The 13,730-nt window shown below is 40.2% G+C and overlaps 1 protein-coding gene across 1 annotated transcript in view; it reads left to right on the plus strand.

Moving 5' to 3' along the window:
* Positions 1 to 13,730, plus strand: part of HIBADH (3-hydroxyisobutyrate dehydrogenase) — a 70,415-nt gene that overhangs the window by 39,246 nt on the left and 17,439 nt on the right. The window contains exons 5-6 of the mRNA XM_082193539.1: positions 8,954 to 9,087; positions 10,330 to 10,406. Of these exons, the coding sequence (XP_082049665.1) occupies positions 8,954 to 9,087; positions 10,330 to 10,406 (211 nt within the window). The remainder of the gene's footprint in view (positions 1 to 8,953; positions 9,088 to 10,329; positions 10,407 to 13,730) is intronic.

Genomic DNA, 13,730 nt, shown 5'->3' on the forward strand with positions numbered 1-13,730 from the left:
CATCACTTGAGATGATAGCCTAGTTTAATTTTTAAAATCTAATATTCCTCATGGATAAAATATATAATTTTAAAAAACCCATGAGTTTTTAAAAATCTGCTTGCAGATTTTATTGACTTCCCTTCAGTTTGGGATTGGACGCTGTTCGACTAAACAGAGAGGAACCTTCCATAATTATACTGATAGTAAAAGTTGCACAGTTTAGACAAAAGTCTCTTACCCAATTTCCCTAAACATGGGGCTGTTCTGGCCAGTTTAGGTTTTGTGAGATCTCTTAAGTAGCTGGAGTCTTAGTGTTAGGCTCAGAGTAGAAGATTCTGGGGTTTTGGCACATCTTGCAAAGGACCAGTTCTCACAACTCTGTTCGCCCTGTGGTGGCTTGGTGGAGTGAAACAGGTATACCAGATCAATTGTTATGGATACAACATTGTATCTGTCAATAAACCTATCAAGTTAATGACATTGATTCATAACTGCCAGGTCACCTGGCCAACTGTGAATTGATTGTTCTGTTCTGCAAATTGAAGGGTGCCATTTTGCTCTTTTCCCAAATGTGATTTGTAAAAGTACCCAAATGATATCTAAAAAGCAAAACTGTGAAGTGTGTGGGTACACAAGCTTCCTTTGCGCTGAAATCCACACTTTTTTTTTTTTTACAACCTCACACACATTTTAAAAATACTGTATGGGTGGAAAACTGACAAAGGACCAGCAATCTAGAGTATATGTGTACAAGTCGTCATATTAAGAGTCTTGATTTAGTAGGCAGCCATCATTTCTGGTTGTTCTCCCAATCTTTCCCTCAAGCCCTCTGCTCTGATACTACACATAAGAGAGTATTGGGGGGTAGGAACCGAAGTGGTTTTCTCATTTTGTGACAAGCCTTGTAGATGGTTGGAATGTTTCCAATGCCTGGTGCAAACTGGGAGTGATTGCTCCCATCAGATCTTTGTGTTGATATGTTTTAACTTGCTCTTGGATTGTCTTTTGCGTTTATGTGATTTCTATTGTGGTGGATGTTGGCTACAAAAAGTAACAACCTGACTGATGGCTTGAGATCTCTGTGTATGCCAGAGGAATCACAGGGTACAAGTGAGTGTTGTCTTCCCTACCTGACATATGAAGAGTCCATTCTCCCTTCTGAGTTTACTGCACTGTGTAGAGAATTTACAGGTCAGGATGGATATCTCGCTTTCTGGTAACAGAAGGGTTACTAAAAAATAAAGTTTATTGTTCCCGGTTCCATTGACCGCCTAGCAGCCACATTTCTGATGCCCCATCCTGTGGCCTGAGATTGCAATTGAACAAATGTGACACATGTGCACCATTCTGGCATTTGCTGAAGGGCAGGATGTCAAATAAACACTTGCTTCCTAAAGTTTTCCTAGGTAACCCTTTCAAAGCAGTCAATTTCCCTTAAAAAGCAGTTGGGGAGAGGGGCTGCACCACTGAAAGAAATGCACATTGTGAAAGCATCAGCATGTTGATTTATTGCTTGGGGGTGTCTGTACATGTTTATAAAAAAAAATACATTAGCCTCAATATTTGCCACCATTTTATTTGTGGGAAATAGTTTTAACAGAACCTTGGGAGATGTGTTCAGTTTTCCATGTGCCTCTGGAATCATGCCCCAGTCCCAGTTTTGGTGTATATTTTAAGAGGGACTTTTGACATTGGGGAGTGGACAGGATCTAAACACTAAGAGAGGCGTCTCATGCTAGGCAGGCAGATTTTTCCTTTGCTATGGCATTGTAATTTACACACTTGCCTGCCACTGTAGGATTGGCCTTCCTCGCCCTACCTGGTAACTTTTCAAGTGCTGTCATATTTCTTTGCTATAAGTGACCAGCATAGAGCATCATGCTCTATAAATTGCATCATGCTATCCTTAATCTTGCTGGATTGGTTTTTCCTGGTGCTAGAATACCTTGTCGCTTTATATTCTTTTTTCGTCATCTTTTGGTGCCTACAGACATGCATGGAGTGTATTAACGACTTTTAAACATCTTTGTCCCTATTGGCCAACTTTTTTTTATTACATTTACTAGACTTGTTTTCTGTCTCCAGGATATATCTAACTTCCTCTGCAGTTTTACTGTTTGTTTTCTCCCACTCATGTCCATGGTCAAGTTCAAGCACTTTAATCCTTATAGCCACTCAGCACCTTCTTTTGAAGCATAAATCCTTTCATTATTGTGCTTTTCGGGTCAAGCAGTTTCCTTGAGTCTCCTGTATGAGCTGCCTTGAATGGCAAGTTTTACTTCTTAGTTTGTTTTTTCTGGGCACACTGCAACAATGTAGGATGACTGCAAGGCAAATTCCCTGATTCTTTGAAGTGTGTCATAATTATCCCGTATTTTTCCCATAGGGTGAAAAAAGTAAATGAAACCTATGCTGATTCACATCACTATAAAAAATAATAATAATTAGTAGGCTTCTAACTGCAGCAGGAGTATTCCTCAACCCTAAGCAGTATACTTCGTTGTTTCTGAAGCCTGCATGTGGAATGTGTACAGCTTTGGAATATTCTAGAACTCTCTTTCTCTGATTCTTCATCCTCATCCCTCTGAACAAGGGATGACAGTTGCATCTTGCAGCTACTACAAAAGCAACATCTTGGGAATCTTTTTCTTTTCCACACAGCCTTGTCAAAAGTCTATTGTTTGTGTCTCAGAATACATGGAAATGATAACTGGATTTAGAGCAGTGGACCTCAGAATCTCTACTTCAAAGACCCAGCAATTAACCATTGACCTGTGGGCCATATGCAACTTATGTTTACTTCGGCTCCCAGAAACTTGGTGTCTACAAAGCATCCTTAACACTGAGAAATGGATGGTTCGCAGCACACAGTTTGGCCCCTAACAGGCTACAGAGTGAACAACAGCCAGAGTAGCTAACAACAAAAATGTTCCGCTTCTATAGTAAATATTTTAGTACAACTTATTTGTAATAGAGATGTATACTGCCTCTATAATGATCAAGCTGTGACTGGAAATATTTGTAAGGTGAGCTAATTTCCTGAAAGCATATGTGTGCACAAACTCTACCGTACAATTATTCTTCTGCTTATGTAATAATATTATGCAAATATTTATGGGGGGCTTTTTGTAGGTCCCTCTGGTGACACCCTCTCAGTTTGATTTGTGTCCCCACTGGGTAGGGAGATCATTATTCTAGTGACATGAGCACAAAGACAGGGATCTGATAATGCAATGGAAGATTATGATCTTCGAGATTAAACAAAACAAAGGAGATAAATAGGATGAGAGGCTAATCTGTTTTAATTCTGGAATGATCTTTAAAATACGCCTTTTTCGAAGAAAATAGAAGTGTGTGTGTGTGTGTGTGTGTGTGTGTATGTATATGAATGAAAACAATAAAAGTGTCAGTAAGTTGTGCTTTAAAATATATCCCAGAGTAAAAAAAAAAGGCTGATGCAAAAATCTTTTCAGAAACTGAGAGCCTTTGGTGGTGGTAAGCCTGATGTTCACAAATCCTTATTAATATACAAGTATATTTTTAAATATGCTTGCATAGCACAGTTCTTTCTACTTTCTCTCCGTATGGGTAGTTCTAAAGTCAGATCAGCTCATCTTTTACGATATTCTGTTGCTCTTTCAGCAGAAGTTGGGCCATTGTGATATTTATCTGAATTCAAACAAGGCTAATTAAAAGAGCTGCTGACAGTTGTTGTGATCCGACTTTGACTGCAGCTTGATGGTCATTATGGGTAAATAATGAACCAGGTCTGCAAATGTAGCAGCTGCCAACTCGGGATAGAAGAACAGCTATTGCTACCAATTTAAAGATCTATCGACCGCTTTCTTTTCTCCCTACAGATCTTCTGCCGAAATCTAGTGTTTTCTGCTGCTGTGTTTTTGTCATTTTAGCTATTGTAAAACTACCTTATAATTTCCTCCTTAATATTTAACTTTGTCCATTATTAGCTTTCAGAGTTAACTTTCCCAGTTAAAAGCTTACTTTGTTTCTTTTTAGGAATCAGATTCAGTTATAATTCCTTGTTATTTAAATGCTTTGCATATTTCAGTGCCATCTTTTAATTTGTGTGTTCAGCTAGCTTTCCTTTTCTTTGCTTAAACAGTCAGTAACAAAGTAATTATTTTCTAAACGTTTCCCACTGATTGTCGTACACCGAGTTGCAGTAATGAGTGGCTGTTCTTTATGATACATTCCCACAGCATTGAGACAAACCTGCTTTTTGTTTATGTTTTGTTTTGATTGCATCGCTAAGGTAAGAAATAATCTGATCTGGAGCTCTGCTTGTCAGTGCTGACTGGGAAACACAGACTTGTTCATTAAGACGCACTTCTGAATACATTGTCACTTCATCATGTTTTGCCTTGTCCCATTAGCAAGCAGAAAACCTGCGCTAAAGGAAATAAAGATAGATCGTAATCGTAGATGAATCTAACTTTCTTGCAGAATCCCCCATTATAAATGTATCTCAGAAATGTGTAAAAGTCCCATTGTAGTTTCAGATATGTGCCTGTACTAAGAACAGCCACACAACATTTATTTCAGCTGCCATTATTAAAGGCAATGCACACTAGGTAAAATGTAGGAGTTTGCTTGTGCATAATGCAGCAGAACCAGAAATCTTGCTGTGAGGAAATGATCCTAACGTGCCCCTGAAAGGAAAGACTTTCCTTGAGAAATAATGGTGAAAAATGGTTCATTTCAGTGTCTCTTTGTGTTTCAGAAGAAGATTAAACTTTATTTTGTTTTCTGCAGAGCCCTCCTGCTTGCTTGTTTGTGGAAATACACGTGTGTGTGTGTGTGTGTGTGTGTGTGTATGCTGCTGTTTTCCCTTCTAGGTGAAACCAGCAATATGTTAACAAGAGGTTATGTTATGCTACTTTATGTTAAACCAGATCGCCCCTGAAACATGTGTAGAGCCATTCATCTGTGTCACCAAAACCCAAGAGAACAGCTGACATCGACTCTAAAACCGAAACAGTGATCACTTACAAATCAAACATGGCACGCTCTAAACCGATTGTGCACGGCAATCTTTTCTCTAGAAAGGGCAACTAATTGAACATGATAAAGTGTAAAGTTAATTAACACTCTTAAATTTGTTGATTACTTTTCACGGGATTATATTGTTCTGTTGAGTAGCAGCTTTCTGTCCCAGCTGTCGCCTTTTTAGCACGAATGTCTCTGGTAAACAATAGAGACACCATGACAAGTCGTAAATGGTCCCTGTGACAGCAGACCCTTGTGAGGCTACATCTGTAGAAAATGATTAAAACAATTGTATTTTAAAGACAGTTCACATAGCAGCCTGGTCCCCTCGGTCCTCTTCTTTATCTCATTTGATGGTAGACTGGTTAAAACATTTAAGTGCATTTTAGTAAATTAAGTGATTTACTAGTTTCAGTGGAATTAACCGTAAATGCTGTTTTAAGGTGCTGTTCTGCTGAAATGTATGCCTGTGCTAGATTCAAGAAGATTTATATCTCTTCACACACATTTGGTTCAGTTGTAAATGGAATAAAGTTAATGTTTGCATATCATAGTTTGCAAATACATAGGAAATAATTCAATCGCTAACTTTGAACTTTAGCAACTAGCATGTTACATCTTAGTGTTTATTTGTTTTTAATATTCATTTTACAATTTGGTTTCCTTAAGCAAATGGTAAAAATATTTCTTGTGATGCAGCAGGAATTTCAAGAGAGGAAATGTTCCAGGCTTTAAAGTCACATAAGAACAATTGTCGAAAACAACGAGGTGATAGTAGCAAACTACAATGGGTGCTAATCCCTTAAAATGCCTATTTGCAAAAAAAAAAAAATTGGCATAAGAACCCTCCATTTTCTTGCACTTCCAGAGTGCAGGAAGAGCTTTAATTTCCTTAATAAAAAGTCAAGGATGTAAAATTGGAGAGGGTTGAAACTTTGACCTCCTTTTCCTTGGTGTTCTTGTTCAAATTACAAATTATGTTCAAAACTGTAGTGAATGGTGCAATGTGTTTGTAATGAGGTATTTGCAAAGCAAGATTGTAACTGCTAGCTATTTTCTAGGAAACAGATAAAAGGTAGAGCTTTATGCATTAATAATCTCCTTCTAAGGTAGATTCAAGATAAACATAATTAGAGACATCTGCAAATTTCTCCCAAGCCAGAGTCAAAGGAAAACTTTGGGGGCTCACCAAGCTTGCTAATAAAAGAGGTGAGATTTCAAACTCTGGAATCCTTTTCTGGGTTGCAATGGAAGGATGGACGTTGGAGGGGAGAAGCCTCTCTACTTCCTTCTTCCCAGCACTGTACTTGCTGTTGCTGCTGCCCCCACCACCACCATGTTCTTTGAGTTAAAAGGAAGATGGCAAAGTATTAGGGGGTGCAGAATTCTTCCAAAACTTCAGAATAGCTTGGGAAATCTTTCTAAGCTTTTCTAGATTTAATTATTTAATTTATTCCCTTATTATTAGGTTGGAGGCAGACAAACTGTGCTGAACTTAAGTCCCACTCATTTCAACAGAAACTAATTCATGACTAACTTGGACCACTGAGCCCCAAAAGGACACAAGGTCAACAAACTTAGTCTGGATTCAATTTATTCCCCACCCCGCCCCCCAAACTGAGAAAGTTCCCTGGCTAATTCTTGAAAAGTAGCCTTGGAGAATTCTCCTGTCTCTCTAAATAATCAGTTTTGTTGTTGTTTAGTCGTGTCTGACTCTTCGTGACCCCATGGACCAGAGCAGGCCAGGCACTCCTGTCTTCCACTGCCTCCCACAGTTTGGTCAGACTCATGTTAGTAGCTTCGAGAAAACTGTCCAACCATCTTGTCCTCTGTCATCCCCTTCTCCTTATGCCCTCCATCTTTCCCAGCATCAGGGTCTTTTCCAGGGAGTCTTCTCTTCTCATGAGGTGGCCAAAGTATTGGAGCCTTAGCTTCAGGATCTGTCCTTCTAGTGAGCATTCAGGGCTGATTTCCTTCAGAATGGATAGGTTTGATCTTCTTGCATTCCATGGGACTCTCAAGAGTCTCCTCCAGTACCATGGGGGCAGATCTTTTGTTCTGTCCTTAAGCAGAACCTCAGCTTGTTATTATTTTGTTGATTTTTAAACCACTTTGAGGTCGTGGTGTTGTTGTTATTTTTTTACTATCAAGTGGTGTATGAATTTTATGAAATAAAATAAAAGGAATGGAAAGGTAATGGAAAAGCACTTAGAATAGGGCCTCAGCACTAATAGGCAGTCTGTACAGCAGTGCCAAAACAGGAATGATCTGCTGGGCTTGAACATTCTGTAGCAGCTGGTGTCCTACATCAGAGTCCTACATCAAGTACTTTGCAATAATCCAAACTGCCACAGTCCATGGAGGAACGTGACTATATGCCAGGTTTCCAAAGGCAGACACCAGGGCTTATCTTCTTTCCCTAACTAGGTCGCTATACTTTCCCCAAGTATTTGGGCAAGAGAAAGAGTGACTGGCCAAGATTAACCAGCTGAAAATTATTGTTGGTATTCCGTTTACGCTTATCAGTGATTTTCTGGAGCTATTTAGCAATTTGTTAACCTGATTAGAAAGCTTGACCTGTGATGGACAGTGCTGTATTTTTGTCTGCAAATCTAGGCTTAAATTCGCTGGAGATCAGGTCAGGAGATTAGTAGCAAGGACCAAAAGAGAGAGAGAGAGAGAGAGAGAGAGAGAGAGAGAGATGTGTGATGAAACTCTTCCAAATAGTAATTTGGAAAGGCTGCCATTGGCTGTGTGGATATATCAATATGCCAAGGTGTGGCTGAAGAAACTGGAGCAGCTGCTGGTGAATGGGCCGTGGTGCAGCGAGGGGCCCCCAAATGTAGAGGCAATGTTGGACCTGCTAGTCGGCCTTGAGACTGAGTGCAGTCGCAACTTGCCACTCCAGAGGGACAAGCTTGTCTCGGACTTGCTCCAGTGGAAATGGACCTCCTGTTTATTGAGAGTGGCATGGACAAGTTCCTCATCAGTGGTGCCATTGGTGGTAGGCCCAAGAGCCTACTACCTGAGGACCCCGGTGGCACTGCGGTCTAAACCACTGAGCCTCTTGGGCTTGCTGATCAGAAGGTCGGCGGTTTGAATCCCCTTAACAGAGTGAGCTCCCGTTGCTCTGTCCCAGCTCCTGCCAACCTAGCCGTTTGAAAGCACACCAGTGCAATTAGATAAATAGGTACCACTGCGGTGGGAAGGTAAACGGCGTTTCCATGCACTCTGGTTTCCATCACGGTGTTCCATTGCACCAGAAGTGGTTTAGTCATGCTGGTCACATGGTCCGGAAAACTGAAAAAAACGCTGGCTTCCTCGGCCTGAAAAGGAGTTGAGTGCCACAACCCCATAGTTGCCTTTGACTGGACTTAACCATCCAGGGGTCCTTTACCTTTACCTGAGGACCCCAGTCAATGCAACATCTGACCAAGCTGGCTTAACAATGGGCGTTAAGTGTACTTTATGTGTATTTTTATGAACTGAATAGAGACACCGAGGCTTGGAGAGTGTGTGTATGAACTTAACAGTGCTTAGCTTATTTTTTGTTGCCATTTTGTTGATGTTGTTAATATTGCTTTATAGATTATAAATACCATATGGATTTGTTAATCCTATAATATGACTTCTGCTACAATTGTGATGTTTAGCTTATTTTTCCACTGCTGTTTTCTTAATAAATTGTAATTATTTTATTGGTGGTTTGTTAACTATTTTATACGATTTATGCTGCATTTGTGATATTCTATTTTTTTTAATGGTTTGTAAGCGGCTTTGAGGTTCATTTGAATGAAAAGCAGCATAGAAATACAGTAAATCAAATCAGTGCCTTTGTACCTGTCACATTGAACACCACGGCATCACTTCTGTGTCTTCACGTTCTGGCATCATTAAGTAGCTGCGAATGGAGTGACCTGAATAAAAGCTAAACTCCATTATGTCTTGCTGTTTTGAACTTTAGGTGTTGGAGCTGCCCGAGCAGGAAACCTTACCTTCATGGTTGGAGGAGCAGAGCAAGAGTTTGATGCTGCAAAGGAGCTGCTTACATGTATGGGTTCCAATGTGGTCTACTGTGGAGAAGTTGGAACTGGACAGGTACAGACTCAAAAAAATCTTAGACATTTCTTGCCATCTTTCCACAGACAGGCTTAGACTACCTTTTTCCTTGTTTAGGGAAGTTTTTAATGTTTGGTGTTTTATTCTGTTTGGTGTCCTGTTGGGAGCCTCCCAGGGTAGCTGGGGAAAATCAGCTAGATGGGCGGGCTATAAATAATAAGTTGTTGTTGTTGTTGTTATTTCAATGTGTCCTTGATTACTAAGTTGTCATATTGCCTTTTGATCCTGTCACGTTTGTGATTATTTTTTGGGAGGCGGTGGTAGGGTTTTATGGTTTATTTCACCTTATTCTCTATATCAGGCTTCCTCAAACTCGGCCCTCCAGATGTTTTTGGCCTACAACTCCCATGATCCCTAGCTAGCAGGACCAGTGGATGCTGGGAATTGTAGTCTCAAAACATCTGGAGGGTTGAGTTTGAGGAAGCCTGCTCTATATCAATATTTAACTGGGAAATGATACAGAAGACTTTAAGATAACCAATTAAGGATGAAGATGCCTGGAATGCCTCTTAGATCAATTTATATGTCACAGAATAAGCAAAGGTCTAAGTCCTGGGATGCATGCATTGGTTTACAGTGGAAGATAAGCCAAGATAAATAACTATACAACCTTTAGAAGTTGTTCGGAGGCTGCCCCTGTATAGGAACGTTTTAAATGTTTAATGTTTTATTACATTTTTGTAAATGAAGCCGCCAAGAGTGGCTGGGGCAACCCAGTAAGATGGGTGGGGTACAAATATTCTTATTCTTGTTTATTATTCAGTTAACAAAGTGAGAAGCAAACATAAGAAGAACATGCCGTGATAGGTGGCGCGTAAAACAGAATATGTACCTACCATCTTTTCAGTCCATTCTGTGGCGGATTTCTGCTTACACATTCAAACCTATAAGCACATATTTGTTGCAGTTTGCTAACTATACTTTTCTGGTTGGTTATTAGACAGTGACATCAACAAATTGTCAGTAAGAACAAATATTTATACAGTTCTTTTAAAAGTGCAAATGCAGATGACTGTTAATGTCTGAGGCATACCAAATCAAATTACTGTGCAAGTGTTTCAAAAATTGTTTTGCAGCTTTTGATATCCTTGTCCCTGAAAACATGTTGCTGTCTGTTCTAGGGACTGGCTGTGGAGCAAATGCATTCATAATAGAATTTGAGTTCCTGTTGGATAGTTATCTGGATAACAGAAATTCATGGGGTGTTGAATTTCTTTTCAGGCTGCAAAAATCTGCAACAACATGTTATTAGCCATTAGTATGATTGGAACTGCTGAGGCCATGAATCTTGGAATCAGGTAAGTTTGCATTTTATGATATCCTTTTTATATCGGTTTGTGTTTATGTGTTTTTCTGACTGACTCTTCTATGGGAGAAGAATGATGTTTCATAAATCTAGATTAACAGCTGTTTGCAGCATAAGTGTAGTATTTCATTATTGCAATGCTCCCCCCTCCCCCCGGAAAAAAACCCAAACCCGACAACCTTGTTTGTTAATCTAGGCTAGGATTTCAGGAAGAAGGAACATTATTTATAAAGACCATAAAATGAAATTACATTTTGATATTGTTATATAGAAGCTCTTTTTCTTATTTTCAGACAAAACATGAAACAGAGAAAGAATAACGGTTGCAACTACTTGCAAAAGACAAAGGGTTTTAAAATTATTATTCACGCAATTATGTGATCTGGAAGTTTGCAGTTGTGTGAACTCCCCTGTATGCAGCTCTGACATTTAGCTGCCACATTTTGAAACATCCTTTGTGGCATCATGTCCTGTATCTACTAACTGCTGAGCATGCACTTACTAAGCTGGCAAGGTTTCTGGGAAGCCCCAGACGTGGGAATTCCTGTCTTACTTTCTTTCTACTTGATCCTTGACTCTGAAAACCACAATAGATATTAAATAATAGTTGCATCCCTGTGATTGTAAACAGCAGCAAACCCAAGTTCGTTCCCAACATAGCATTAGTGTTGCTTTTGTTGCTTTTTATTACAGTGGTACCTCGGGTTACAAGCACCTCGGGTTACAAACACTTCGGGTCACAGACTCCACTAACCTGGAAGTAGTACCTCAGGTTAAGAACTTTACCTCAGGATGGGAACAGAAATCGTGTGCTAGCAGTGCGGCGGCAGCAGGAGGCCCCATTAGCTAAAGTGGTACCTCAGACTAGGAATGGTTGCAGGTTAAGAACGGACATCCGGAACGAATTAAGTTTGTACAGTGGTACCACGGTTTCAGAACGTTTCGGAACTCGAATGCTGCAAACCCGGAAGTAAATACTTCCGTTTTCGAACGTGCCTCGAAAGTCAAACATCTTCTGCTGCGTGTTTCTCACTTTTCTGATTTGAATTTGCAGATTGCCCTTTGCGCCTTGGTTTTCGAATGTTTCGGAACTCAAACAGTTTTCCGGAATGGATTACATTCGAAAACTGAGGTACCACTGTATTTATAAAATTGCCTACAGTACACTGGCTGCTGTACATTAGTCAGAGGACTAATGGTCACTGTGAAGTTGCATCCCCATGACAAGAGCAAAACAAACCTGGACCCATCCATCGGCCTGAGAAGGAGAAACTGTAGGGAAGTTGGTCTAAAGGCTGCTGAGTTGGGAGAGGGAGGGTTGCTTTATGTTACTAAAGTCGGCCACAAGCCATTTTGAGGATCATTGGATTGACAGGTGGGTTATAAATTTTCAAAATATTCTTCCATATTCCGACACAGTAGCAAATAGCCACAATGCTTCCCTGTCTCAAATCTGCACCCACTTCTGTTTGATGTGAAAAATTGCTACTGCTCCTGTTTATTCCTTGTTTTTTAATATTTTGACAAGTGTAGATCACAGTCCATTCTAGTGGTTCCTATCTATAGAGAAGTACGGATAAGAATCTCAGTCAGTAAGAATCTTGCCTTGAGATATAGGAGTCTGTTTCTCCTTGCAGAATATCTATCTCACCACAGCATGATTGATCATGTAAAAAGTCCAGGGACAGAGGTTGTTTACATTCTAGCCATTTTCTCTAGAATTAATGCCATTCATTCACTAGTTGGAGAGTCTGGATGAAGTCATTGCCATACCATTGCAATCTAGTCTTTCCCCCTGCTGTCTTTCCCTATTTTTAAAAACCTGCTTCAACTGGACAAACTGTCCAGTATGGACTGGTTAAGTACCATCGAAACATTTCTCTGATACTGGATGTTTAATAATGTCCTGATAATTGATGGCCACAGCAATCATTCCCATAATGAACTGTTTTCTACCTGTAACCTGAACAATACCATGGTTTGGGATAGTAAAAAACAAAATTAAGAAAATTATCACAAAGGTCATGCTACAAATAAGAAACATGACTTTTCTAAATAACTAAACAGCATGACATTTGTGGCCTCAGCTATCTGGAAATAACATATATTAAGATCTTGGCCATGGGCAAGATGCATTAAGGGATTTTTTATGGGGATTATAGTGTCATCTTAAGTCTCATGTGGAAACAATGCATTTTGTTTTCCTTTTTTAAAAAATCTGCATCTAATTGATTGCAGAAGTGCCTCGGTTTTGTTAAAGGGCTGTACTGTGGGAGAAGATCAGTGTGTTGGTAGATCAGTGTGGAAGTTTTAGAAAAGTAGGGACATCACTGGCACCATGAACTATGGGATGTGTAGACCTACAGCAACATACATGAGCATTAATGTAAGCTGTGAGATGACAAAAGGCTTTGAGAACAAATAACTGACCCTCCATATTCCTATGCCTTAATGCAGGCATAGGCAAACTCGGCCCTCCAGATGTTTTGGGACTACAATTCCCATCATCCCTAACCACTGGTCCTGTTAGCTAGGGATTATGGGAGTTGTAGTCCCAAAGCATCTGGAGGGCCGAGTTTGCCTATGCGTGCCTTAATGCAAAGAAGGCAACTGGATGTCATCCTTGACTCCTCTCATCCTTGGCTACCATGCTGGCAAGGGTTGGTGGGAGAACACCTGGGGAACCCTACGTTAGCTATTCCTGCATCAGTGTATGGAACTCCCCACTCCAAGAATGAGCTTCCTCCCTCTTCGGTGAAGCATATTCTCTATGACTAGGCTAGAAACTGACCGATGGGACATTCTGTTGACTTTTCTCATTGTCTTATGCTATCTTGGCTCATTTAAAATGTGACGTCCTGAAATATATGCTAAAAACACTTTAATAAAAAACCTCACACACCATGAAAAGGAGGCTAGCAATTAGACTACAAGTAAGGTATTGCTAATTCAGCACTCAGGAAATGGAATTGCTCAGTTTGCTTACTTTAGCTGAATCAAAAGTGTGGAGAACACTGCCACCACTGAAACTATGCCCAAGCTCTGCTGTTACATAGTCTTCCGCCTGAGCCCTGCATGGAGCTGTCCAGGGTGCCGCTGAAGCCTCACCTGGAACATGCTGGGTCCATGGCTCAAAACAGAACAATGGTTTTCCATTGTCCACCACCGCACAATTTTGTCAGTCAGTGTTCAGTGTCAGCATGCTCAGTTTTCATTGGACTTTTTTGTTTTGTTTTGTTTTGTGGGAACGAGGTTTCCAAAGGGAGAGTTGGGAGATGTTGGGTAAGTACAATGGGTGCCCAGCTCAAGCTACAAC

The sequence above is a fragment of the Podarcis vaucheri genome (assembly GCF_965113315.1).
Source record: "Podarcis vaucheri genome assembly, chromosome: 12".
Classification (NCBI taxonomy): Eukaryota; Metazoa; Chordata; class Lepidosauria; order Squamata; family Lacertidae; genus Podarcis; species Podarcis vaucheri.